At 38.6% G+C, this 26,372-nt stretch overlaps 3 protein-coding genes across 7 annotated transcripts; all 3 read left to right on the top strand.

The window, feature by feature from the left end:
• Nucleotides 1-356: 356 nt before the first annotated feature.
• On the top strand, nucleotides 357-5,588 carry LOC101168736 (cannabinoid receptor 2). 4 transcript variants are annotated; one of them, XM_004078443.4, is made up of 3 exons: nucleotides 357-659; nucleotides 3,908-3,964; nucleotides 4,052-5,588. In XM_004078443.4, the coding sequence occupies exons 2-3, from the start codon at nucleotides 3,916-3,918 to the stop codon at nucleotides 5,125-5,127; spliced, it is 1,125 nt and encodes a 374-aa protein (XP_004078491.1). In that variant the 5' UTR covers nucleotides 357-659; nucleotides 3,908-3,915; the 3' UTR covers nucleotides 5,128-5,588. The 4 variants fall into 4 exon arrangements, with proteins under 4 accessions (XP_004078491.1, XP_011483960.1, XP_020565975.1 ...); XM_011485658.3 differs by having other exon boundaries at nucleotides 3,904-3,964; XM_020710316.2 differs by having other exon boundaries at nucleotides 357-698.
• A 1,804-nt stretch (nucleotides 5,589-7,392) lies between these two features.
• On the top strand, nucleotides 7,393-15,633 carry akirin1 (akirin 1). The gene is made up of 5 exons (XM_004078305.4): nucleotides 7,393-7,788; nucleotides 13,510-13,656; nucleotides 14,203-14,331; nucleotides 14,904-14,975; nucleotides 15,087-15,633. The coding sequence occupies exons 1-5, from the start codon at nucleotides 7,584-7,586 to the stop codon at nucleotides 15,095-15,097; spliced, it is 564 nt and encodes a 187-aa protein (XP_004078353.1). The 5' UTR covers nucleotides 7,393-7,583; the 3' UTR covers nucleotides 15,098-15,633.
• Nucleotides 15,634-15,942: 309 nt separating this feature from the next.
• On the top strand, nucleotides 15,943-23,831 carry rhbdl2 (rhomboid like 2). Of its 2 annotated transcripts, XM_011485657.3 has the most exons (9): nucleotides 15,943-16,633; nucleotides 17,683-17,710; nucleotides 17,799-18,036; nucleotides 19,075-19,223; nucleotides 20,255-20,367; nucleotides 21,084-21,184; nucleotides 21,412-21,472; nucleotides 21,550-21,608; nucleotides 23,190-23,831. In XM_011485657.3, exons 3-9 carry the CDS (start codon nucleotides 17,815-17,817, stop codon nucleotides 23,367-23,369), a joined length of 885 nt encoding a protein of 294 aa, XP_011483959.1. In that variant the 5' UTR covers nucleotides 15,943-16,633; nucleotides 17,683-17,710; nucleotides 17,799-17,814; the 3' UTR covers nucleotides 23,370-23,831. The 2 variants fall into 2 exon arrangements, with proteins under 2 accessions (XP_011483959.1, XP_004078351.1); XM_004078303.4 differs by lacking the exon at nucleotides 17,683-17,710.
• Nucleotides 23,832-26,372: the final 2,541 nt, after the last annotated feature.

The raw sequence follows: 26,372 nt of genomic DNA, 5'->3' as shown, positions 1-26,372 counted from the left end.
ACCAGTCTCCTCTGGAACAGCCATAATAAGGAGTGGTTTTTTATTTTTTTTTAAATACTTCAAGCAAGATGGTTAGCCAAAAAAAAGGGGTGAACTTATGATTGGAGGTGTTATTTGTTAAAAAAAAATCTTAAAACAAAATAAAGCAAGAAAACATGAGAAACAACAAAATAATATATAATCAAATATAATGAACTCAAAAAGCTGATATCTTTATGTTTGTTTGATATGTTTTTTTTTGTATCGCAGCTATAGCTCAACTTTTTAACTAATGCAAAATCTTAGAAATGAGCCCTGAGCTCAGACTATTGACATAACTAACAGTGATGAAAGCATCTCTCAAATCAACAGTTTGCTTGAAATAATTTGGAATCCACTAGGGAAATGTGCAAATATACCAGGTGCACTTTTAATGACAACTACAATGTTACACTAAGCAATTCAAATATCTTTTTTTTGTTTTGTTCAGTGCATTTCATCTCCTCCCTCCTTCTTCTGGCGTCACATCCTTTCGTCTTATCTCATTTGTTCACTCACACGCTGTCACCGCTCAGGTCTGGAGGTCTGTGCGATTTCACTGCAGTTGTTGTGCCACTGGGAACAAAAGTAAATCACATCATCTCAGCCTCTGTCAAGCCAAGCAACAGATTTGATTTAAGGTGAGCCGTTGGAAGTATATTTCCCCCTTTTCTTTTAAGGTAAGACACAACTACGCTGACAAAAAGTAACGTTTTGATTTTTAGTTTTATTCTGTTTGCGTCTTCAGCTTGATGGTACGTGTACTGTTCATTTTTATTTAATGGCACTAATGTAATTTATATGTTTGTAGCTATTGAACCTCTTTTTTTTCTTTTTAGTGTTTGTGCTATTTTGAAATGTGGCAAAGTGCAACAGTGTCTCAATGGGGTGATTGTCACACCGTTTATTTTTTTTCTTCTCAGCTTACTTTTGACCAGAAAGCAATCATTTTTAATGCTGGATGTTAGAAACAGTTTGAATCACAAACTACCCTTGCTGGAACTTTCTTGAATACTTCGACAAGTTAAAACAAATTATTGCAGTTTGGAAGATTTCAGCATGAGGCAGGAAAAAGGTTTTGCAATCTGTAAGCAGTGGGCAAATTGAGAAATGTTTTTAAAAAAGACTTTTTTGTTTTTTATGTCATCTGCCTGTTTGTGGTCCTCCTAGGTGGTAGAAGGAAAGGCAGGTTAGTGCAAGAAGAACCAGATTCCAAACGGGAAAGTAGGTTAGACAATTATCACCGCAGGTTTGGGACAAAAATCTAGAAGACAAAACAATTCAAGAAAACTAGAAATTCTTTATTGTTGGTGCTGGGGCAAAGCTTAAGAGGAAACACATAAAATGCACTGACACTGAGGATCTAGTGGCACCACAGTGCAGTCAGCTATAACTGCTCCACTTAGAACCACAGGAAGGGGGTAAGACAGACGAGAAAACCACAACATAACTGCACGCAAACAAACCAAAGGAATAATTACAGTTAAAACAATTTGCAAACAACACTTAATAATAGCTACAAATGATAATTCTATGAATACTTTAGTTTTGGAGATGAAGAGGAAAATCACATTATTTTCTCCCAAAAGGAGAGTGATGGAAAAGAGTAGAATAAAAGATAGCAGTAAACCCGAAAAGAAAACATGTCTTAAAGCTTCACTGAATCGGTTTCATGTTTTTTTGTTTTTTACAGTAACTTCCTTTCAGATTTGTATTGCATAGCTGATGTCCTATGCAGGACTGCAATGGGTTTCACAGAGTCAAACAGTTTTTGTAAAACAAAATAAATAAATGTCTATTAAAATGGTTACAACATCTGTTTAAGTCAAACCATCAGAGTATTGAGAGCATTGTTTCTTCAACAAAAAGCAGTTTAATTATTTTCAAATTCGGTTCAGGAAACCGTCCCCTCAGTGCTTTCCTCACCTTGTACTCCATGTTTTTGCCCGTTCAGCCTAATGGCCTTTTGTGCTCACTTAACACTTGAACAAAAACCCACGGCGAGGCCTCATTTCAGTGCTGTGGGCCTCGCCTGTGGAACAGTCTGCCAGAGGATGTGAGGGCTTCTAAGAAAAAACTTAAACGCATCCTTTTAGTAAAGCCTTCATGTACTTTTTACTTGTCCACATGGTTTCATTTGATTTTAGGAATCTTATTAACAATTAAATCATTTTGTTTTGATTGTACTTGTGGGATGTGTATGTGTTTTTATTTATTTATTTTATTGTATTTTTAATATGATTGCTATTTTAACTACTATTTTTATATCTTACTGTTATCTATTTTATTATGGGAAGCACTTTGAGACGCAGGACAAGTGCTTTACATATAAAGTTGAATTTAACAGAATTGAATAAATAATTTTGACTTTTCTGAGACCTACCTCATTAGCCTGATCCAATTTTTTCTTAAAACCCCATTGTAGAAAACCTGGTCCATGAAACACTTTTGGCGGGAAAAATTATCTAATTTTCAATACCTTATGGTGAGATTAACTCATTTATTGCTCTTCATTTTCTTTAGACTACGTACTTTGCGTATTGAAGGATAGCAAAAGCTGTTGATAATTAATTCTTTATAACAGTGTTTTTCAACCAGTGTGCCGCGGCACACTGGGAGATGGTCAAGTGTGCCGTGGGAAATTGCCCTCATTAACTGCTCTAACAACATTTTCCATCTCCAGGAGATCAGCTCTTTGTTCATCCAAACAGGCATTGAGAAAACACTGAGTAATTAGGAATATAAAAGATCTTAAAATTACTTTTTCTTTGTGTTTATTTAATTCTATTAAAGACATTTTGATAAGAATGACGGTATCGCGATTACCCTCCAGCTATAGCAGTTTGCGGAAAAATCCCGCCCCTTTAACTGTCTCCGCCAATCATTTTTGAAGGCTTAATCACATGTCATCAGTCTGACCAATCAGAAGTGCTTAAAGTCTTCACTTCCTTGTTCTTAATTCTGCTGAAAAGTCGCTCAGTTCTAACAAAAATACCAGCTACGGCTCGTCTTTAGCGGTGTAGGTTTCCACAGAGTCCGGTGTCAGACCGTGGAACAAGTGAACAAAACAATGAAGCTCAGAGACGCGAGTCCTTCTGCCCTTTTTCGACCGTTTTCACACTACATCTCCCATGATGCATTGGCTTAAAGGGACAGCGCCTAATGAGTCGACCTTGTGAAACGTCTTGAAACCACAACAAACAAACAGTTTCTAAATTTTCTAATTTAACTTTTATTTCATCTCTTAGAAAAAACAGCAGCAACTTCCTGCTTTTTCTACCACAATTATCACAAAAATCCATGTGAGATTGTGGCGGAGGCGGGGGGGGGGGGGGGGGGGGGGGGGGGGGGCTGTCGATCAATACAGACCATGAATTTCTGCTTTTTTATTTTTTTTGGGATGCTGGTGTGCCGCGGGATTTTTGTCAAGGTTAAAGTGTGCCGTGGCTCAAAAAAGGTTGAAAAACACTGCTTTATAATACAGTTACAGCATGTTAAAAAGATGTGTGACATATTTGAGAATGTTGACAAATATGCAAAAACGCACTAAATCCCCCTACGCATCCTAATTAATACTGTCATAACAATGATATTGCTAAACCTTTTTGTGGGTTCCGTCAAAAGGTTTATAAACATGTTCATTCCAAAAAAAAGTTTGAATTTTCTATCAATTCACTGATGTAGGCTTTACAAGGTTACGTGTTAGAAATACCTCATCAATGGAAGTTGTGGTTACATTGTCTTCAGTTCAAACTGTGATAAAATCTTTTTGAGTTCTTACATTTTTAAAAAATAAGGTGTATTTATTCAATTAAGGATGAAACGATATATTTTTAATATAAATGCAGAAGAATGTTTTGATCTCCTTTTCCTGATCTGTTATAGGCAGCTGAATAAATGGACCCCAGTTCTGGATCGGCCAATGAGGAAACCTCATCCCCAACAGGCACGCACCACTGAAACGTGGTTACACAATTTTGAGGCTTCAACTTTGGTTTCGTTTCACTAAAATGTGTTTTTCTGTGTCTCACAGCAAACGGGTCTTGTAAGAATCTGGAGTGCTACATGGTTCTTCTAGAGCCGGAGAAGAGAGCCATCGGCTCCATCTGCTTCCTGGCAGGTCCCATCACCCTGATGGAAAATGTTCTTATTCTGGGAGTCATCGCCAGCTCGATCAGTTTACGGCAGCGCCCTTCTTATCTGTTTATTGCCAGCATCGCTCTGGCTGATGTCTTTGCCAGTTGCTTTTTCACCATCAGCTTCCTGGACTTTCATCTCTTCCGCCGCAGCGATGGCCCAACTGCCTACCTGTTTAAGCTGGGCGGAGTCACCGTGGCCTTCACCGCCTCAGTTGGTAGCTTGCTGCTTACCGCTCTGGACCGTTACATCTGCATACACCAGGCTTCCAGCTACAAAGTGGTGCTGACTCGCCGTAGAGCTCTGCTAAGTCTCCTGATTCTCTGGAGCACCACCATCTTCATTTCCTTTCTGCCTCTGATGGGGTGGCGGTGCCCCACAGGCCTCACCCCACCCTGCTCTCGCTTGTTCCCGTACATCAACCGGGCTTATTTGGCTTGTTGGACCAGCTTCATACTGATGCTTCTGGCCATCATTTTAGGCGCTTACACTCTCATCCTGTGGAAGGCCCACCGCCATGAATCCTCCATGGCCAGCCTCCAGGGGGTAGCGGGGAAAGGTCAGGCCCGCATGAGGATGGACATCAGACTGGCTCGCACCTTTGGCCTGATCCTGCTCATCCTGGTGGTGTGCTGGCTCCCTGCGCTCTCCTTCATGTTAGTCGATGTCTCCAGGGAATTGACCCATTCTGGTCAGAGGGCTTTTGCTTTTTGTAGCACCTTCTGTTTACTCAACTCTACAGTCAACCCACTCCTCTATGGACTGCGCTGCAAAGAGCTAAGGCTGGCACTGCTGCGTTCTCTGCAGAGACTTTGCGAGATTGGAAGGTGTAGGAAGTCTCAAAGGACAGGAGTTACCGCAGCTGGAGACAACTGTTCGGAATTCTCCGAAAATAAGATGACAAATGCAGAAGCAACAGAGCTCGACTCCATCTCCAAAATAGTGGAAAGTCAGCAGGATGGGAAAAATTGAAGATATTGCTGACTTTTGAAATGAAGATTTGAGCATAAATTATGTAACTATGGACTTAAAAAAAACCTTATGAATGCACTGCTAAAACTACCGTCATCAAAGTTAAATGTTTAAAAATTACATGCTTTTTATACCATCTTTTCTGCACAATGTAAAGATTAATGTCAAAAAGATTCTACAATGTATTTATTTACATTACATAAACAGTGTTTGCCATCAACACATGTAGTGTTCTTAGTGTCTTCCTGCTTATTTGATAGAGAAAATGTGTTTGCATGAGTCATTTTTTTAGCTTGAGTAAATTAAAAATAATAGAAAATGATGGAAATATAGAAATAAGCTACTTTTTACTTACACTTGAAATATTTTAGGTGTAGACATCAATTATGAGAATAAAGTAATTGTTATCATGTCATATACATTTGATATGTAAATAAAAATTTGCATGACTGCTAAACATTTTCTTATCACCACAAATCAGTATCATTATAAAATGGATAAAAGGGATTTTATTGACTTTTGTTTTTATAACTATCCACATTTGTCATTAAAAAAGCTGTAGTTGTTCAAAATGCTGCCACAAAAACATAATCATTGATCATATATCCTTGAAGCATCTACTCTGGCTTCCTGAATCTCAGAGAAGAGACAAAAAAATCCAAAACATTTCTGTTTTAGAAGAGCACTGAGGGACATTTAACTAAAGCATCCTATTGATCTTTTGTCAAAAACCCAGAAGTTTCTCAGATCATCTGAAAAAAATTCTGCCTGGCCCCCAGAGATAGAAAGAAACAACAGAAAAAACATTGTTCTGCCTCTCATGATAGTTGTAATGATTTCACACATAAAAAAATGTTATATCCAGTGAGCAGAACCTTAGATTTGACCAAATACGCAGGTATATAATCTGTTCACACATTTATTTTTTTAAAAATATATGTGAACGTGTGCGGGTGAAAAAGGATGTATGGGTCAACAATGCTAATGGCACAAAAGTCTTTTGCCTGTCCCGAGTCACACAAAGAATTAAAGCAGTGGACTAACAGGAATGGGGCTCATGTTTGGGACAGTGCTGTCACAGGGGCCAGAACTTTCTTTTGCAACAGAAACTGCTGCTCTTGACTTGCACAGACATGTGGCTATGAACTGGAAAAAGTCAATAAAAAGCATTGGCATCTAAGGCTAAACAGTCCTGCATAACCAAACAAACAAAATAAACAAGTGTTGCCATAGCAACTACTGATACAAATGGGGAAACCTGTGTGTTTCCTGTAGTTGTTCTTTGCCCATTTCAAAAAGGGAATAATGACAAACACATGAGTGTATATTAATTTGAAAAAATAAAAATAAAACAGTTGATAGCTTCTGCATTTAGCTTATAGTTAATCCTAAAGGATAAACATGACCTTTTCTTCCCAAAAGACAAACCAAATGCATTCAGCCCAGTGGTTTCTGGTTGATTTATTTGTTTAGTTATATATCTTTTACTTTAACTCCTTAGTCCGTGCCCTAAAGTTCCCCTTATTCGATCAAGTTAAATCAAGTTAAATCAACACATCGTAAATTTGAGAAAATCCACTTTTTTTTGTTGTTGTCTCAAATTGATAGAAAATTTCTTTTTGTTCATTCACTGCTGGCAAAAAAGTTAGGAGTATTATACATAAAATAATATATACATTACATTTTTCTTAAATAATTAATTAATAAGAGGAGAAAGTGTTAAAACTACCTCAGTATATTAAGCTGCATTTCGCAATTCTGTTTTAACGTAAGGTGGTTATATTTGTGTTATTTTTGTTTTCAATTTATTTTACATTATAGGTCATTTTAAATGATTTGTTCATCTGGTTACTATTAGATGGCCGATTTAATTACAAAGACCAGGTATTAGCTTAACACTATAACTACAGTTAAACATCAGAAAATATAATCTAACCACAAAAATAATTTATATATACATGTGTTGTTTGGATTTATCCATTTATTTGTAGTTAATTACCTTTTAGCAGACGTCTCGTGAACTCCCACTTTGAGTTCAACAAGAGGCTATCAACAATTACGGTAGGGGGGAACAACTAAAAATCTAAATATACAAGGGACGAAAGTGGAATATAAACTATATTAATATTCCAAACTAGTTAAATATGATTTTAAATTTGAAAAAAGTTTTGTCTTTGGACATTGTATTTAAAGTTTTTGGGAAATTAAGTGTTGTTTAGATTTGAAAACCCCCCATTTGATGTAATGGCACGGTCCACCATTGTGACGTTTTAAAAATTCAGCAGGCGCTGTCGGCAGTTGGCTTACTACTGCGAGAAGAAAATCCGTTGTTGTGGGGAGGAAGAAAGGCGAACAAGAAATTTAAGGGACGTAATCGTTTATTAAAAGCAGAGTCAACCCCTAATATTGTGGGTATTTGTATTTCCAGCTCTTTTTTGTCGTGTGGTTTAGCTAACATGGCTTGTGGAGCTACGTTAAAGCGGTCGATGGAGTTTGAGGCCCTTCTCAGCCCTCAGTCCCCTAAGCGGAGAAGGTGCAATCCACTACCGGGGACTCCGAGTACTCCATCCCCGCAAAGATGCAATCTCCGACCCCCAATCGACAGCCCAACACATTCTATGTCACCCCAGCCCATTGGAGGGGAACACAGGCTCACTCCAGGTATGCGTTTGACTCCATTTTGACGTATTTTTCTGTGTTTTAGGGTGGGTGTTATGGGGGAGGGGGTTTGGGTGGAGTGGATTCAATAGCTAGCAACTTGAGAGAATCATAATGGGGGTTGGAGGCTAATGTTAGCCCCTTAGCTATCGGCAGGACTAAGAATTATCGTCGCTTCTTCTTGCCATCGACATTTTTTATTGTTGATTTTTTTTTTTTTCTGTCTTCCCAATTTGACTGTACGTAGTAAAGTAAAAGCGAGTCTGCGAAGAGCCGTTACGTTAGCGTGATCTTTTTAAGTCTGCGTACAACCTGAACCTCGTACGTAGTGTGTCTGTTTGCTCTCTGGCTAATCATGTTGATTTCTCGAGGTACTAAATAACCACCACGCAGGATTTTATTTGTGTAACCCCCCTTTTTTACCCTCATGATGATCGTCGAATAAACGTGATTTCTTATCAAAGAAAACTCTCTTAGAGCAATGGTTTTCGATCATGGCCTTACATACTTTTTTCAAATTTCCCATCAGGCATAATGAAACCAAACGAGCATTCATATAATTTATAGGCTTTATCTGCTGACTCTCCAGGAGCCAAATGGTATCACAGCAGAGGGCACACCATTGCGGTGAATTGAATCAATCCCCGGGGTGATATCTGTAGCTCCTGTGCTACAATTGTCTTAGTCTGGAATGGAGGGGTCCACTTTGTTGCACCTTTACCATTTCCCCCTTTTCTGATCATTATGTGTTGTTCTTTGTCTTTATCTTCAGTTCTTGTTCCCCCGTTGGCATGAAATGCAGCTCCACTGCATGTGTTGGATGGGTGTGGGGACCCCAAGGAAAAGCATAATTAGTTTGAGGACTCCTCTGCAGTCCATCTCATTATCATTGAAATCTGGCCGGAGTGAATCTTAATGCTGTTCCAATTCAAGATTTTTACCCAAGACAGAGTAACTGACTGTCTGATTTGTCTCTTTTTGTGTTTTTTTTTCTTTAAATCACACTCAGTCAACAATACTATTTAAAATATTGTATTGTGCAAACATACTAAAGGAGTCTTGCAGTCGGGATTTCTCTTTTTTTTTGTCACAGTCCAGTGCTACCTCAGAACTATCAGATCATGATTATTTCTCTTTTACTGTTTTGGTCAGAAATCCTGATTTTTCTTTTTTTTTTTTTGGCACAGAAAGAAAAGCAAAATGAAAATGAAAAAAACAAACATTATTGCATGGTGGTTAGGGTGGGGGCCCTGTCATTTAATGCTCATACATTTGTATGAGTCTACCAAAGTTCACCAAAACTTGATCATTGATGTAAAAAAGAATCCCCATTTCAGTTTTTCATGTTTTCTTTTTTTTATATAGCTGCTGCATTGATAAAAGCAGCAGCCATACATTGCACATATATTGCACAAAATTTTCATTCATTATTATTTAGGACTTTATTTTTCTTATTTAAAAAAATGGTTTTTAACATGATCGTTTGATTTTTATAGTTTTTTGTAAATAGTTTTTGCTTTTCTTAACGTGTGAGGTCAAACACTCCGTTCTCTTTCATTTCAGTAGTTGCTTTTGTGAAACAACAATGTTTGAATACGGTCTGTTGAGGGTTGAAAAACCCAAATGTCCAGTTGTGGTGCAGTTTTTTTTTTTTTAAACCTTACATCTGGTATTTAAAACAGTTCATTTTTTAAAATTTTGTTTTTATTTTAGACTTTGCAAGAGTGCTTTTTTTCTGTTTCCCCCTTTTTGTCTTTGAAAATACAACCCAAAATAAACAGCACTAGATAGCAATAAATAAGGTCTGACTTGAACCAGTTGATGTATTTACATACAGATTACACATCAGAGAACAAGCTTATCATTGCTTTGGTTTATGTAGATTACTACCAACATATTTGGAGGGGTTTTAACCAAATTTTGAGAAGATCATTTATGTTCACTCTGGAGTTTGAATATAAACCTGTAAAATGTTTTGAAGAGCGCTTAAACATTGTTTTGACAAAAGAAAAAGGGTTTTACACTTTGCCACTGACAAAATGGCAAATGGTTCTAATTTATTTGGATTGTCACATGCATACGTTATATTATAAAATACTTAAGTACCTATTTTCCTGTTTTTCTCTTGAATTTCATTTAAATGTAGGTGTTGGAGTTTGAGACCTCACAACTAAAATTAAGTTATGTGCTATACATGGAAAAAAGGTCAGGTTTAAGTTTTCTCTAAATTGATCAGAAACCATGACTAAAACCATTTTTGTCATTCTTATTAATTTCCTTTAACACCAATAATCTGATTGCACCTGGATATGAAAAATCTGGAAAATTGTTTGCTTACTACAACAAATGAGTTTGCGTGAGTGGTAAGTGCTTATTGTTTGTGCCGTTCTTGTTTTGATGGTGTTAAATGTTTTACGGAATAGAACAGATTTTCTTTAAGTCTGTTGGTTTTACAGAACCCCGGGTGGATCCCTGATTGTCTGGTCCGTGTTATGTCATGTCAAGAATCGGTGAACCCTAATGTCTTCCATTTCAGCCCGTGAAGCTGAATGGCAACATAATGGTTGAAGATTTGAGGATTTTGTGTGCTAATACCTGCTCATGGTAACGCGCGTTTGGCTCACCTTCTTTGGAACCGGACTTGTCAGGCAGGTGTGGTTCTGCAGGACGGCCCGTTTCATTTAGTGCAATGTCTGCGTCCACTCTGTTCTACCCTTACATGCCTCAGGTTTGCTTATGAAACGTCGTATATTAAGTGAAGGGGAAATGTCTGACCAGTTCCTTTCAGGCAGTGCTTGTCTTGTTTTCTTGACATGTTACCTTAAAGAGTTGTAGTTCAGATCTGATACTTGTGTCAGGTTATTTGGATGTCTTATTACTCGTGCTCATCTTGATAGTAATGAAAAATTATTGATAAGAGTAATTTAAACTGAAAAACACACATCACTAACTTTGGGCAGACTTGAAATCCATGTCTTTTAATTATTATGATCATTTTTCTCACCAAGGAAGGATGGAATAAAAACTGTTTTTTATTTTAATCCCCTTTCAAAGCTTTATTTTCTGTTATTGTTTTAATATTTGCTTTTAGTTTCAGTTCTCTCCTTTGAAAAAGCACAACCAAGTTGCATCTTTGCTCTTTCCCTGTTGGATTCACATTGACCCCCCTGGGGGCATAAGTGTCCTGCTCTTGTTTACCAATTCATCATGGGTTACACTGTTGCAGAATTTAGTAGGGAGGAGGGGACTTTTATGCAGGAGGCAGAAGAGCAAAAAGGCTGGGAGTGTTGGGTTTTCTGGGTTAACATTAGCTTAATACTGGAAAGACCCGGTTCTTTCTTCATCTCGTTTGAATGTCGATGATTGAACCTTCTGGATTATTTGATCTCGACGTGGAGACGAGCACCTGAGTCTGCTTTTGAGGAAAATACTGAAGCAGGATCAGCCAGACTTTGTCTGTAAAATGCTCACCTGCAGTTGTTCACACAGGAGAAAAAATAGATGACACTAAATCAGGGAATCTCTTCAATACCTTTTAAAAAAAAAAAAAAAAAAAAGAACTGAAAATGGTGACGGCATCAACTCTCTGCAGCAGCACTTTCCCTCTCAAACTGCAACGTTTCTGCCTGTCGCATTGTTTCTCACTACATTTTGGAACCTGAGCTAACTATAAGGTGTTTTTTTCTTAGTGAACAAAGGATGTAAAAGACTTCTCAAGGTGGAGAGAAGCTGCATGATAAAGAGGCTTGTGATTGATTGCTTGGCTTAGTTGACTCCCCTGCTGATGAAGTGCTGTAGACAGGAGAGCTGGAGGAGACGATCCGGCATCATTTGTTTGGGCTTTCGGTCTCGTAGATGCAGCAGTATCCACATCCCCCCTAGTGTTGCTTTAAATTCGTCATTATGTTGAAATGAACCAGGAAGTGCCGGCTCAGTCTGCATCTATTTAAAGCCACTTTTGTCTCTATGGTATTTTCAGCACACATCAAGGACAGATATACATAGAAATGTCAAATATTCACACAAGTACAAATCTACTGGAACTGGTTGGACATCTGGAAACCTCTGCTTTAGGAAATGAGGATTTTTACAGCCACACATAGAATCTGGAGCATCAACCTGAAGAAACGGGTTTACCCTCTGATTGTGTGGATGTGACCTGCTGTTCTGCATTATGCAGGCTTTCAGGTTAATGACTCACAGGAAAACATTCGAGTCATTTATGTTGTACAGTTTTATTCAACAACAACACCTAACGTACACAAACCAACCAGGCTGAGCAGATTCAATCTGTGTCCTAGCAGATATGTTTAATTAAGATATTGTAAAAAAAAGGAATTGTCAAATACTGAAGTGTTGGATGCAGATTTGTAACTGCACCTCTAATTCAGATTTTTTTATTACGGTTGGGCAATAGATCTATTCATTTGAATTTGTTCTTTTCAGAAGATTTATTTTTGACTAAATCTGGATTTTAATTTCTCTGCACTCTTTCTTGGAGAGCAAAAATGATTAGAAATCAATAAAAGTTAGAAAAAAATAATTTTGTGTTGACTTCCTTTCTGTTTACATTCAATAAATATATTTATAAAATAACAGCTATGGTGATAATTTTACTGGTAAAATATATGTTTTTGGTTGATTTTTGTTCTGTTTTGGTTTTTAACTTACTGGCTAACTTGGCATGTGAGTCAAAAATGGGATTTTGGCCTCTGGGGTTGACTTCAAACTGGAGCATGAAACCACACGCTCCCGTTTGAAGGTGGGAGTCCGACACATTTGTTTCTCCACCTAAAACAGAGACACTCTGTCGAGTGTGAGGACGGTTCCTCTGTACAAGATGCTCATGCTAGCAGGAGCGCACAAAACGCCTACTGCTTTATTTTACAAACATTTCACTGCTGAACTTTGTTTTCCAGCTAATTTTCCGAATGAAATGTTCAAATAAACGTTTTTGTTAATATATTTTATCATTTGTCATTTCTGTTAGACAAAATAAAAGGAGGGAGAAAAAAATCAATTAAAATTGGAGATGGAATTTGTTCTGAACAAATCTGAGATTTTAGTTGTGATCATATCACCCAGCTCTATCCCAGTCCTTTTTTTTATTATTTTATTTTAGATGTTCGACACTGTCAGACTAATGTGGCAGCATGGCTGCTCAGCCTCTCCCCACCCAAGATAAATGAGGCACCGCGCCCCCACAGAATCGTTTTGTGGCGTTGTTTACATAAAGTATTACATTTCATTTATGCTTTGTAAGGAAAATGAAAAGTTTGAAAGAAGTGAAAGTGATACAATCACATGATTTACATGTGTGGTTGTGCTTTTTTTTTTTTTAAACTAACTTCTACCTAAATTCACATCTTTAGTGCTTGCATTTAAGTTTTTTGCTTTTGGATGAGGAGGAACATTGACAATGAAAGGTTCTTTTTGTTTTGTAAACAGCTGACTGGTTTAAAATGCTGTTCAGTCTGGACAATATCCAGAATTAAGAGGGTAGGGAGGGGCCATTCACCACGACATGATAATCTCCATGTAGAACTATCATCTGATTTTTGGGTAGCTTTTATTTATTTTTTTGGTTGGTTCTGCAGCCTTGCCAGGTCTCTGTGCATCTGTAGGTTTGGTCATTTGGCTCCATTAAGCATATTTCCACAAATATCAGTTTAAACATACAACGTTCTAATGTTTCTCTGTTTGCTCTTTGGTTGCCTCCTGCAGAGCAAATCTTCCAGAACCTCCGTCAGGAGTACAGTCGAATCCAGAGGCGGCGGCAGCTGGAAGGAGCCTTCAACCAGGCTGAGGCCTGCAGCTCCAGTGACGCCCCCAGTCCCAGCTCCTCCCTCACCGCTCCCAGCTCCCCACCAGGTGACATTATCCAAAATATTTGACTCTCTCCTAACAAGATTTCTATGCTCAATTTAATTAGTTGACATTTTAGATGTTAAAGTGTGCATAAATTAAAAAGGGTGTTAAACGTATCCAGAATCAATCAAAAGACTAAATTTATTTGAAAGAAAATGATGTTAAAAAGTCCCATGGTATGATTTAAGACCATCAGTGACATCACAAATCTTCATTTAGTGCTTGGCTTATCTGTAATTCATCAGTTTTGCACGTTTTTGTCTTTGTAATGAATTCTGTACAAAAACGTACCAGCGGCTGCATTGAATTAAACTGGAGGGCCAAAAAAGCACCTCCGTTAAAATTAGTCAAACCCAACATTTCAAATCTGCTGGACCTGCCGCTGAGCTTTCATGCTTACGTCTCCTTCCACCAGTATGACCTTTATCAGTTCATCTTCTTGGCTGATGGAAAATCGTAAAGGCCGTGAATAAACTTTTAAAAAGGCGAGTTTCTCTCTGTCCATTAATCACGGTTCCACCGCATTTCTGCATTTCTCTGTTCTCGCAGGTGCCTCAAGGAAGGACCAGCCGTCGTTTACCCTGAGGCAGGTTAGCCTCCTGTGCGAGCGCCTCCTCAAAGACCACGAGGAGAAGATCCGGGAGGAATACGAACAAATCCTAAACACAAAACTTGCAGGTGACAAACAAGACTGAGTCTGTGTGTGGGCAGTTTGAAAGCATTCAGGACCGCATCGATAGGAACCTCTGGTCTAGTAATGATGAGCGTCCTGTCAAAGAGTGAGATCTTTAGTGGATTTGGAGAAAACTGATTGTTGATGGGACTGCTGGTATTTGTTGTCCAGCTCCTATTTCCTATAGACAGCTGCTCCTCTTAGAAAAATGTATCTGAAGGGAAATGTGGGGGAACATGTCATGACAGGGATTCAGTGGGCTGGCTTCACTTCATGTAGTCCAGGCATTGCTGTCCCTGCTCTATTTCACTGTCTGAATAATTACACCAAATTTCAGTTTAAAGGAAGAATGAAATCAAACTGGTTCTGAATAATTGCCAATTTTTTTGCAGATAAATCACAACACCGTAAGTAATAAATAAAATAAAATGTAATTGAATTGGAAAATGAGGCAAAAAGAATTGTGGCATAAAATTGGCAGTAAAATGAGCTCTTTTAAACGAAATGAAAATTAAAAATCCCTTTACCTCGCTAATGCAAAGAAACCCTTTTAATGTCTTTTCTTTTTTCTTTTTAGAACAATATGAATCTTTTGTGAAATTCACACAAGACCAGATAATGCGAAGATACGGAGCTCGGCCTGCGAGTTGTAAGTAATGTGTTTCCTTCAAGTCTGTGCTGTTGGGCAGGTTCTATGCGTTTGTTTGCTGTTGGTCTAATGTCTGACTTTAATGCTGATGCGTCGTCTTCTTCATCACAGATGTCTCCTGAGCTCAAAACAACAACAACGTGATCCCAGCTTCCTCTCCAAGATGGGTACTCTTCTACTGCCTCCTCCTCCAGAGTTGATTTACATTTTATTCCCCTAATGCATCTCCTCTCCTTTTTTTGTTTGGGTGCCATGGTTTAACTACTTGTATCCTTTTTTTTTCAATTTTCCACACTTTTGCTGCTGGCCAAAATCAGAGGAATCTTAAAAGAAAACTATTGATGAAACCCACTTTTTCTTTTTTCTTGTCAATAGGTTCATTCCAGCTCTACTGAAAAAAAATCAGATGTTTTAAATTTTTTGCTGGCGCTGTAGAAAAACGCTTTTTATTTTTCTTTTCTTTTCTATTTCTTTCTTTCTTTTTTTTTGGCTTGTGATCATCCTAATATAACCCCCCCAACCGCTCTATTTAATGGAGCTTGTGCTTTTCCCCTCGTACCATGTCCCACACCCCACCTTATTCCTCACAGCTCTTAACCCGAGAATGTGGATTTTTCTCCCTTTTGAAGAAAAATAAATAAAACTTCTGTGACTAAAATGTGTATTTCACAAACTTTTTTTTATACTTTACATGAAAGATAAACAGTTAAAAGAAGCAATTATTACAGGTCTATAGAAAGTACATATTTAAGTTCATACTTTAATAATTTTTTTTACATGCAATATATTTCTAAACACCCACTAAGCAGGTATATTTGTTATTCTAGTGTTGGAATTGCGGGTGGGCCTTTCTTTTAGAGAACATCCATGTGTGGTAGATGGAACATGCAAACTCAGGGAAACGGTTGCATCAGTCCATAAATGTATGCTTCTTATACTTCAATATAAAATAAAAATAAACATGATTTCTATTGACATTTGGAAAAATGGAAACGAACAATACCAAATTGTCCTTTTTGTTGCAACATTTTAAGTATTCTGCCTTTTCTTCAGGACCAGCCGCTGACATTTTTTATGAGCATCTGCTGCCACCTTGTGGTGCCTCCATGTAACTGCAGCATCAAGTTTGTCTCTAACGCACTTTGATCTGCTGGACACGGTCTCAACGTGTGTTTGTCATAAAAACACGACTTTTTTCTTTACTCATATTTGTAGATGTATGTTATGTAGTAGGAAGGGCTTATAGAGTTCCACTACCACCTGTGGAGGTAGAACCCTGCATGTGACGTCACGACCTACAGGTGTGGTTATTTGCATCAGGTAGACAGTGCGCTGCTGCGTTTGTGAACGACCTCAAGAGCTGGAGACCCCTCGCGCTTCACAAACAGGAAGTCGATGTTGTCGGTGGTTTGTTTGCTCCAAGGAAGGAAGGAAGGCGGTGTTTATCTGGAAAGAATAATCAAAGCGCTGAACACAACGAGGCTTACTGTCACGGGTTAAAGCAGGCTCATCCTCTGAAAACACAGACAGTTTAGTAAATAATGTGTCTTGTATTTTATAGTCTTTTATTGCACTGTAGTCGCGCGTCAACGAGTTTTTATCCGTGAGAGAAAAACATCTGTTTGCGCTCTGGATTCTTCCTGTCGGTGAAAATTCGGGTAAGTGGGTCAAATTTATTTATGAACCCTTAAAAAGATTTATCAAGCTACATTTAAAGTTCCACCAACAGGACAGACAATGACTAAAAACCTCGACAGAGGAAGCACGTCTGCGCATGCGCCCCCATGATCCCTCCGTGCTTTGGCAAAACTGTCGAGTTCAGTTGAGACAAGTTGGAAAAATCATTAGACAGAAATGTTTTTCAGCACAAGTACAAGCAGCTTTACGAGAGGCGAACAGTCACTGAGGTTTTAAAGGGTTAAAATGTAAATGTATGTCATACTTTTATACTCTGAGCAACTTGGTCAGCAGAATATATAAGATGCTTTATGCTTATTCTCAATAAACACCACTTTGACAGTAGATTAAACCTTTGACCATCATTTTCCTCAGTTAAATATGTTAAAAATTTAAACATAGTTGGCAAAACTGAAGTAAAAAAATCAAACTATAAATTCAGTATTTATTCAAATTGTTTGCATTTTCTTTTAAACCAAAGAGCCATAATAGAGGGGTTGCCTCAGTGAATCAGCTGTGAATGGAGCTTTATGATGAAAATAGTTTCAAGTGAATGCACACTGCTAAAAAAACAAACAACTCTGACATAAACAGGACTAAATACCATCAAAGTAAACTAGCGAGTCATACTGAGACTGAAAGCAAAAGTCACTCTGATTGCTCAGAAGTCCACATGAATCAAGATAGAAACTAAAAGTGATTCTCAAATCACATTTTGGCTTCAAAATCTGTCAAAGTTATTAGACATAAAATGAGTCAAATATGACTCAAAACTCGTCAGTTATGATTGAGTTGTATCAAAAAGTCATGCTGCTGTAATATGTTACTTTAAAAATGAGTTATTCCCAACATAGAGCACAGGAATCAGAAAGAAGACCAATAAATTTAAAAAAAAAAGAAAAACATTCTAGCCACAAAGGCATGTTTTCTCAAACTACGACTATTCTATTGAAAAACTTTCTTGATGAGATTATATTTCTTGCACGGCAAGCCAGTTTTTCTTGAAACAAGGTCTTTTCTCTTTCTTAAGATCCAGTTTTGCAGTGCAGTAAATACTGGTGTGTAGCGGAGAAGCATTAAATAAAGTGTGAGTGTAGCTGGTGATGTGAATCCTGCTGCTTTTCTGACCGTGTCTGTCTTGTGTAGGACTTTTAACGCAGCGATGGATATCATCAGCATAGAGCAGCGGAACCCCCTCAATGCAGAACGGAACGACGAGCCAGGCAGTAGAGCCAGGGACACCCAGACAAAGACGGGATGTTGGGAAAAGCTTCACCAGTCGGTTCCTCAGTACATGCTTCCAAAAGAATTGCACAGCGTTTATCTGGAGAAGGCCAACTGCTTCCCACCCCCCATCTTCATCATCCTCATCAGCATTGCTGAGGTAGCCCTGCGTTTTACTCCCACTCTGTAGGACCTCTGGGACAATCGGTATGGATCCTCTGACCTGATTCTAAAACCGGCAGCCTACATGTGGCTTGCTCGCGATAATTACTTCATGGATTTATTGCGATCATGTTTAGTGGGACCAGAAATGCTGAACGCCATGAGAACGGAATCATTGACGCGGAGAAAAATGTTGGCTTTCCCAGCTGAATAGACCTGGATGTTCAACTTTAATTGTAAAATTATATGGATTTATATTTTTCTTTATTTGTACTTATTGAGGCAGATTATCAGTTTTTGGGAAATGTGATGAAAAAAACCCATCTACTAAAAGAAGAAAAGAAAAAGATGACTTTAAAAAAAATGATGTCGCTGTGCAGCTTTGTAGTTAAATGCTATTCCTGCAGAATTCCTGCACTCATTTTCTTCCTTCTACTTTTACAGCTGGTTTGGATTTAGCTCCTCGCCCTTAAAGACCACTCCAGTGAAAATTGTTTGCGGGTTTTTTTCTCTGATGATGGTGGACATACTGAAAAGCAAGCCTAAAATTGCATCTGAGTATTACCAAATGAATCGTGAATCAGGAGCAGATGAAAAAAATGCAGTTTAAAAAAAGAGTGTATTTGTGTAACGGTAGTGGAAAATACAATTGATGTGAGGGTCACTAGCTCCCTGCTCTTCATCCTCTTGCAGATAAATAGATCTATGTACATCTTCGTTTTCCTCAAAACTTTACGGCTGGATAGCTCCGATACTGTTCGCCGTTTTTGTTCCCTGTTAAGTTGGGGTGATGAGGGGGTGTAAGCTAGCAGTAAACAGATGAGTGACAGGAAGTGGGGGCGGGCTTACTCTGAGGTGAATTTCCAATGAACTACTGCCGCTCTGCAGAGACTATGTCCTAGAAAACAACACAGATTTTTCATTTATTTAAATTTTGGCTTAGAACGGCATAATCATAATTAAAAAAAACTCTGGAATGCTTTGAAAATGGATCCAAAGATGATCAGAGTCTGGGTTTGTCTCCTCTGTCTTTCAGCTGGCAGTGTTCATCTACTACGCTGTTTGGAAACCTCAGAAGCAGTGGGTGACCCTGGATGAAGGGATCTGGAACAGCCCTCTGACATACCGACCTGATCACAGACAGGAAGCGTGGCGTTTTGTCTCCTACATGTTTGTCCACGCTGGGTAAGAGCCGTGCTGTCGGTCCAACTCTTCAGCTGCATGATGAGAACTCCAGACAGGGAAAAAAGGAAGGCACCACAGCCCTGAAGTTACAGCTCAGTTTGCTGCTTCCTGTCATTTTTGTGGGTTTTTCGTGCTGATTCAACCCTGTGGTTGCTGCGGGTGGATCCCAGTTTAAATGTTAGGTTCATCACGTGTGTAACTGCTCCAGCAGGACAACAATTATAGCAAAGATTTGTCTCTTCACAACTTTAATGTTTTAATTTAAAGTATATCACAGATACTACGAAGTCTATTGAGACGACTGTTGTTGTGATTTTAAACTATACAAATAAAACTGAATTGAATACTAAAACAAAACATATTCCATATTAAAAAATGTAATTTAATTATCTGATTATGGTATGGTTTCTACATTTATATAAGCATTCTATTGAATCATCAGATTACATAGTTCCCTTGTTTATTCCGGGGGATACACAAAAAAAACCTGCGATAGGTGAAATCCAGGATTATAGATGTTTTAAGGCTGTAAAACTCCTCTCTACACACTTTATACACTTTCCTCAGACAGACACAAACATTTTCACTCTCTTCTGTCTTGCTTAAACTCTCAAAGTTCAAACCTTCATAGAAATATAAGTCCAGTATTATAGAAGGAAAACAAAGATCTGTTCGCGATTGCAGATTTATGGAAATGTTGCAAACTGAACGCATTCTCTACAGGAGACAGAAAACCGAGGAGGTTGATTGACAATTCAATTCAATTCAATTCAATTTTATTTGTATAGCCCAAAATCACAACAACAGTCGTCTCGATGGGCTTCGAAGACAAGGATGACAGCCAATCAGGACGCAGAACACAGCGGACGGGGATTCTTTTTTTTTTAAAGCATGCAAGATTGCACTGAAAAATGATTCCACTAAACAGTGAGACAGCGAAGGCAAACAGTCATATAGCCTGGGGCTACTCCCTACAGAATTCTACCACTGTAGCACAGACACACCCTGTTTCTCTGCTCTTCTCTTTCCAGTGTGGAGCACATTGTGGGGAACTTGTTGATGCAGCTGTTGGTGGGCATTCCATTGGAAATGGTGCACAAAGGCTTCGAGGTGGGAATGGTTTACATGGCTGGCGTTATTGCAGGTGAGCGTCATTTCTCTGCTCTTTGAATCTCACCTGTGCTTCTGAATTCCTTATAAATTAAACATTTCTGGAGTCAGAATTGTTTGGCTTCCTGAGTTTCTTTCTCTCCTGGTTTTTCTTAAAGACACACTCCAATGAAAATGGTGTTTTTAGTGTTTGTAACAGAAAATGAAGCTTCAAAGTGCATTCTGAAAATATTCAATTTCCTCATCTGAGCTGGAATCTGTCTCCAAACTGTACCCCTGGATCGCTCCCATATTGCTCGTCAATTTTGTTGCAACTGTAATGTTAGGTTGGGTGTGTGAGGGACTGTAAGCCGGCAGGATAGCATGTAAACAGAGAGCTCTCAGTTATGGGTGGTGGGAAGTAAGGGGGAGGTTGCTCTGTGCCAACGGTCCCGCCCACAACTCTGAGTCAGCTCTGCAGAAACTACGCCCTAGAAACACAGGTTTTTTTAAAGTTTGGATAAAAATGGCTAAATCATAATTAAAAGACCACTGGGAACACTTTTACTATAGATCAAAATATGATTGGAGAGGGTCTTTAGGGTTAAAGACATATAAATATTTTTTCATGAGAAGAAACGGCTCAGCTATAATAAGTGGAGTTGATCTCTATCAGTAAAAAACAATATTTTTATTTGTTTCAAAGAGAAAGTGTTTTTCCTTTAGTCTGATTCAGAATAAGAAGCTTGACTATAAAACCGTTTTTTTCAGGCTCTTTGGCGAGTTCCATCTTTGATCCTTTCAGTGGCCTGGTGGGGGCTTCTGGGGGTGTTTATGCCCTGTTAGGAGGCTATTTCATGAACGCAATAGTGGTAAGTATTCAAAAGGTTCCACAGGCTGATTTGAAAACAGAGAAAAACCAGAGATATTGAAGGTTGTTCTAAATCTATTGTTTGCTGACAAAAAAATATACAATAAAAATGATTTTAGTAGGACATCTTAGAAAGACTTTGAAACTACCAATCTAAAGTTGTGCAAAAAAAACCCAAGCCTCTTTTGTTTTTAAATTGACATCCTTCTTTTGTATTTTTTTTACCAGAATTTTAGAGAGATGAATCCTATTTTTCGAGTTTTTCGAATCGTCATCATAGTCTTCATAGGTGAGTTTTGCTTTTGTGCCGCAGTTTAGGGGGTTGTATCCAATTCTGTTCCATCAAACTTCATTTTCTTTCCATAGTGGGCGGAGACTTTGGGTTTGCTCTCTACAGAAGATTTGTTGCACACGACAATTTGCAGGTATGGGGGGCCTTGGGGGGGAACTGTTGTTTCACTTTTGCTGAGTGTTTAGTGATGAGGCGCAACAATCAGATCAGGTCTTTGTTTGAGTGGACACTGCAGATGCACGCAAGAGTGTACGGCACATAGCCTGTATGGCCATATACACATATATATATATCTGGTATAGACCATGTACAGCCCATGGTATTCACATTGGACAAGCAGGGAGGGGCTTCTTCTTTTTCTTTTTCTACTGTTTTCTAGCACTTACCCACGGTTCGGGTAAATACTCGATTCTGATTGGCTGCTGGGTGTGGATTAAAAAGTGATAATCCACAGTGATAATTTACACCCAAAAAAAAGTTCCAGTCACAAAGCCTTAATGTTTTGTATCACTGCACTGGCTTCATCATTTGGACAAAAACAAGCGGTAAGAGGTGAACTTTCTCTCTGAACTGATGCGTTATTTAATCCATATTGACAATCAACATATATATCGCTTTCATTTGACGCTGCAGTCAAGGTCGGTGCCGGGTCAGTGGCGCCTAGTCATGTTACCGTGTCAATTCGCCGCACCACATAACAAATAGTCAGCTTTTTGTGAAAAACGCCATCTAAACTGAAAAAATAACAAAAATAAAAGGATAAAAACTGATTGAATTTTTTTTTTTTGATAAATGACCAAGGTATGAGTGGGAAGATTGCCAACGAATTGTGCATTATCAGAAATGAACAGAAGCCTGAAACGTCCTACACGAAGCAGAGGACGGTTGCTTCTGGAAAGTGCGTTCATTTCTGTTATACCATGCGCCGGGCACGCCATGCATAAATTTCTGATGATGCACACTTTGTCTGCCACTGTCCTGCCTGAACCATGGTCACTTACAAAAGAAATAAATATTACATCAGTTTTTAGTTCTTTATTCTTGTTATTCCGATGTATGAACGATGCATTCGTCACTATCTAATCTTGCAACGTGCGTTTAATGGTTGCACGTTTTGTATGTACATTGACATTTCACTGGAAGTGGTTACTTGATCGCATATTGCTGAGTCACAGTCCCCACTGTTGTGCTACGTTCACACCAGGCTTGGAAAATTGTGCGTTCAAGCGACCGCTTCAAGTGAAAAGTCTATGTAAATGTGTGTTTCAGGCTTTCGCGTTCAGTACGTTCACGCGTGACTACCCAAGTTTTTAAGTCCATTTTTGGGCTCTGCGTACCAAGCGTGTGGCCGTTGAGCACGCATCAAAAGTGAAAGCAGTTGAACGTTGACCAATGAGGGAATTGGATTTGGTTGAGATGTATTGGTAGCTTCTTTTTTCAAAACACAGTACTACCAACCGCGAGACTTGCACTCTCAGACATTTCCCACCTTCCAACTGTGAGTACATGTGCTAGTATCGGGTTCCTATAATCAAGTTTGAAAGTCGTTTCATAAAAACGCATTTTAGAGTGCCAGCTTAGCGTGTTCTTGAATGCGCATCAATACCTGGTGTATGTTGTTGCATAACCAATTACAATTAGTGTTCAGTGATACATTTCAAGTGAACAAACTCAAACCTGTGAATGTTCATTTTTCGTCTTTTTTATTCTCTAGGTGTCATTTGTGGCTCACTTGGGAGGAATTGCGGCCGGTATGACCATTGGCTTCGTCTTCTTCAGTGCTTACAATCAGAAGTTGCTGAAGGACTTCCGTTTCTGGGTCTGCATTGCGGGCTACATAGTCTTCCTCTTCTTTGCTGTCGTCTACAACATTTTCATCTCCCCAGCGCCGTAGGAACTGCTGCCTAGAACTTTCTGCCACTCAGGAAACTAAACTGTGTTTTCAGGGTATTGTTATTTTTTTTAAATCAGGGACTTTGTAAATGTAGAATTGACATAATCTGGTTGCCTACAGGCGTTTTTGTGCAGCACTGGAGTCTAACCAGACAATTTCTGAGAATCCACTCTTGTTCTTTTAACTCAGGAAGGATTTTGTTGTTCTTTTTAACACTTTTAACTGTTTTTTTAAAAATATTTTATACATTTTTATACACATATACATGCTTTGTTCACACTAATCATATCATCTGTGTTAGTACTGTGGATAGGAGGTAGAGCCTTTGCCTCCTCACTGTAGAGACAGTTGTCCAAAGTGTCCTTGACCAACACTGAACACTTAGCTGTCGGACTCGCCTAATGCCTCTATGACTATCATGCAGTATTGATAACGTGTCCTAAATGCTAAATGTTTTCAAATCTAAAGGCCTGTTCACACCGGGACGAATTTCGCCGGCGATTTTTGCCGACGTTTAACGCCTCGTGACTAAACAAAGGGCACCAATGAGAGTGTGCACACCGACGCGAAAAAACGCCACGCGCCAAAGCGTCAAAAAAAAAAAAACGCCTCGGGTTCGTTTTTTTTTTTCTCGACGCGTTGCGTCGAAATCTATTCGACCAATGAGAATGGCGCTTTTGCACACGTGTCTGGAGCTTCTGAAGTTACAGTAAAACACAACTTGGGGGCGCTCAAACACAAAACTGCCTTGCTGAGCACACATACCAGCGAAGAAGATAGACGCCAAGTAGCGTCTACGCTGCCGCAAAGAAATAATGACGGACATTCTAAAATATCCCCTTACCAAGTACCAGTTGGAGCTACTGATGCTTGAAATATTCATGTTTTCTTTGTATTATTCTGACAAGCGCGTAAATACTTGCTCTCTTCTTCTGAGTGAAAAGCGACTTTAAGAAGCGTAAAGTTGCGCAGCGCCACCTTGTGTACAGGAGTATTTCTGTTTACATTAAGCGCCATCTAATGTCAGGGAATGAAAGTGCATGTTCGCTTGGCTCACCGTCAGCGAAAAAATCGCCTGGGTGTGAACACAAAAGACGTGGCGAAAAACGCTGGCGAATAACGCCTGGCGAATATTCGTCCCGGTGTGTACGGGCCTTAAGACTACAGGAAATTTCAAGGCTACAAGCACTACTACTAACTGATTTTTGTCAACAATTTAGTTTGTTTTCATGTTTAACAACTTTTAAAAATACCAGTTTGTAAACTTAAATGTTAATTGTGCTAAAATACGAAAAACTTTAAACACAAAAATCATGTTTTTGTTGTTTTTAACATGTTCTTGTGGCATTTTTCTGTTGATGATGAAGATGGAGGACCTTTATAAAGAAAATTAAGCTGTTTCGTTTTTCAGATCAATCAGGAGCAGACGGAAAAAAACCTGTTTGAAAAAAAGCTGATCTGTGATGTAGAAAATACCACTGTTCGGCCACTGTTCTGTTCCGCAGCGATGATGGAAAGCGAATGACTGTCGCTTTGCAGAACCTATGCCCTATAGAAAACACATATTTTTGATTTTTGCCTAAAAATGAAATAATTATAGTTATAAGACCTCTTGGAGCGTTTTTAAAAAACATCAAAAGATGATCACAGTGGGTCTTTTCATCGATGAAAACATGAAAAGGAGATTTATCTGTTTGGAAATGGAACTCATTTTGCATCAAACCTCTCATTAAATTTCATTTTTGTTGAGGTCATACAGGAGTCTGAGAGGAGGGATTTAGGGATCAGCGCCAAAGCAGCTTTCTTTCTAACCATGAAACTTTTTGCTCATGTTTAAATCTTGTCTGGTGGTTTCGTAATAGGCAGCTGTATTCAGAACGTAAAACAGAAACAGCCTCAGGATTCTGGTTTGTTACTGAAAGCACTTTGTGTAAACTGGTTTGAATCGATTCAGCTCCACTGAGCTTGAAGAAGCTTCCCTTTTAAGGTCAAAGGGGAAAAGCGTAGAGTTTGCCGACTGCTGCCTAAATTTAAGTGTTCTGACCTTTAAAAAAAAAATAACAGTGAAAATATTACATTTAAATGAATAAACCTGTTGTTAAAACAGAAAATATTGTCTCCAAAAAGCACATTTAAAACACATGACCAGCTGAAGCGACTTCTAAATGGGCTTTTATCCTGAATTCTGTGATAGATTTTTCATAAGTGGTTTTTAATATGTCAAATGCACAGGAGCCTAATTACATTCAGATAAGCAGCAGAGCATGACATCAAACATGTGAATGTATTGATTACTTCACGATGATTGCCTTTTTTATTGATCTGACAAAGCCTGTGAGCAGATGGCCGGTTGGATAAAACGTTCCATGTGAAAGAAGTCACGTTACTACATGAACGTGTTTTTAGCATGAGCTTGGAATCTGAAGTTGCGTTTACATTTCACAGATGTTTTCAATGAGTGCAGCATTCCAGCTTGTCACAACAAAAAGGGCAAAAGTTGTGCAAAGTTATCAAAAGAGAAATGATTAAAGGAGTTATAATTTTAATAGTGTCCTCGCCTTTGAATAAAACATGTAATGAAGTCCAAAAACATGCTTTATACGTAGATTAAGGGCTTTAAATTGTCCCTTAGTGTGGTTGCATGTTACCTAACACTCATACATGTTCATCCACCTTCATTCTTCAGTAGCTGCCAAGGCTCCAGCAACCCTGAACTAGAATTAGCAGGTCTGGGAAATGAATAGAAGTATGTTTTCTAAGTGTGTGACGTATCTCTCTACTTTAATTTACTGTTATTTTTCTGCTTTAGTTGAGTGAAGAACATCCAAACTAATGTGTAGCTTTCTGTGCTCCATATTTATCCCTTGTGCTATCCTAGGCACTTTAAAATTGGGAGTTGGGTCATTTAGACCCACTAGACAGTGCACTGAACCTTTTTTCTTTAATGATTTATGATCTTCACTGGTGTCCATGGATTACAGGAAATCTTTCCACCTTTATCCA

This window comes from Oryzias latipes, chromosome 16 (genome assembly GCF_002234675.1).
Source record: "Oryzias latipes chromosome 16, ASM223467v1".
NCBI classification, from domain to species: domain Eukaryota; kingdom Metazoa; phylum Chordata; class Actinopteri; order Beloniformes; family Adrianichthyidae; genus Oryzias; species Oryzias latipes.
This window is presented reverse-complemented; position numbering and strand designations above follow the sequence as displayed.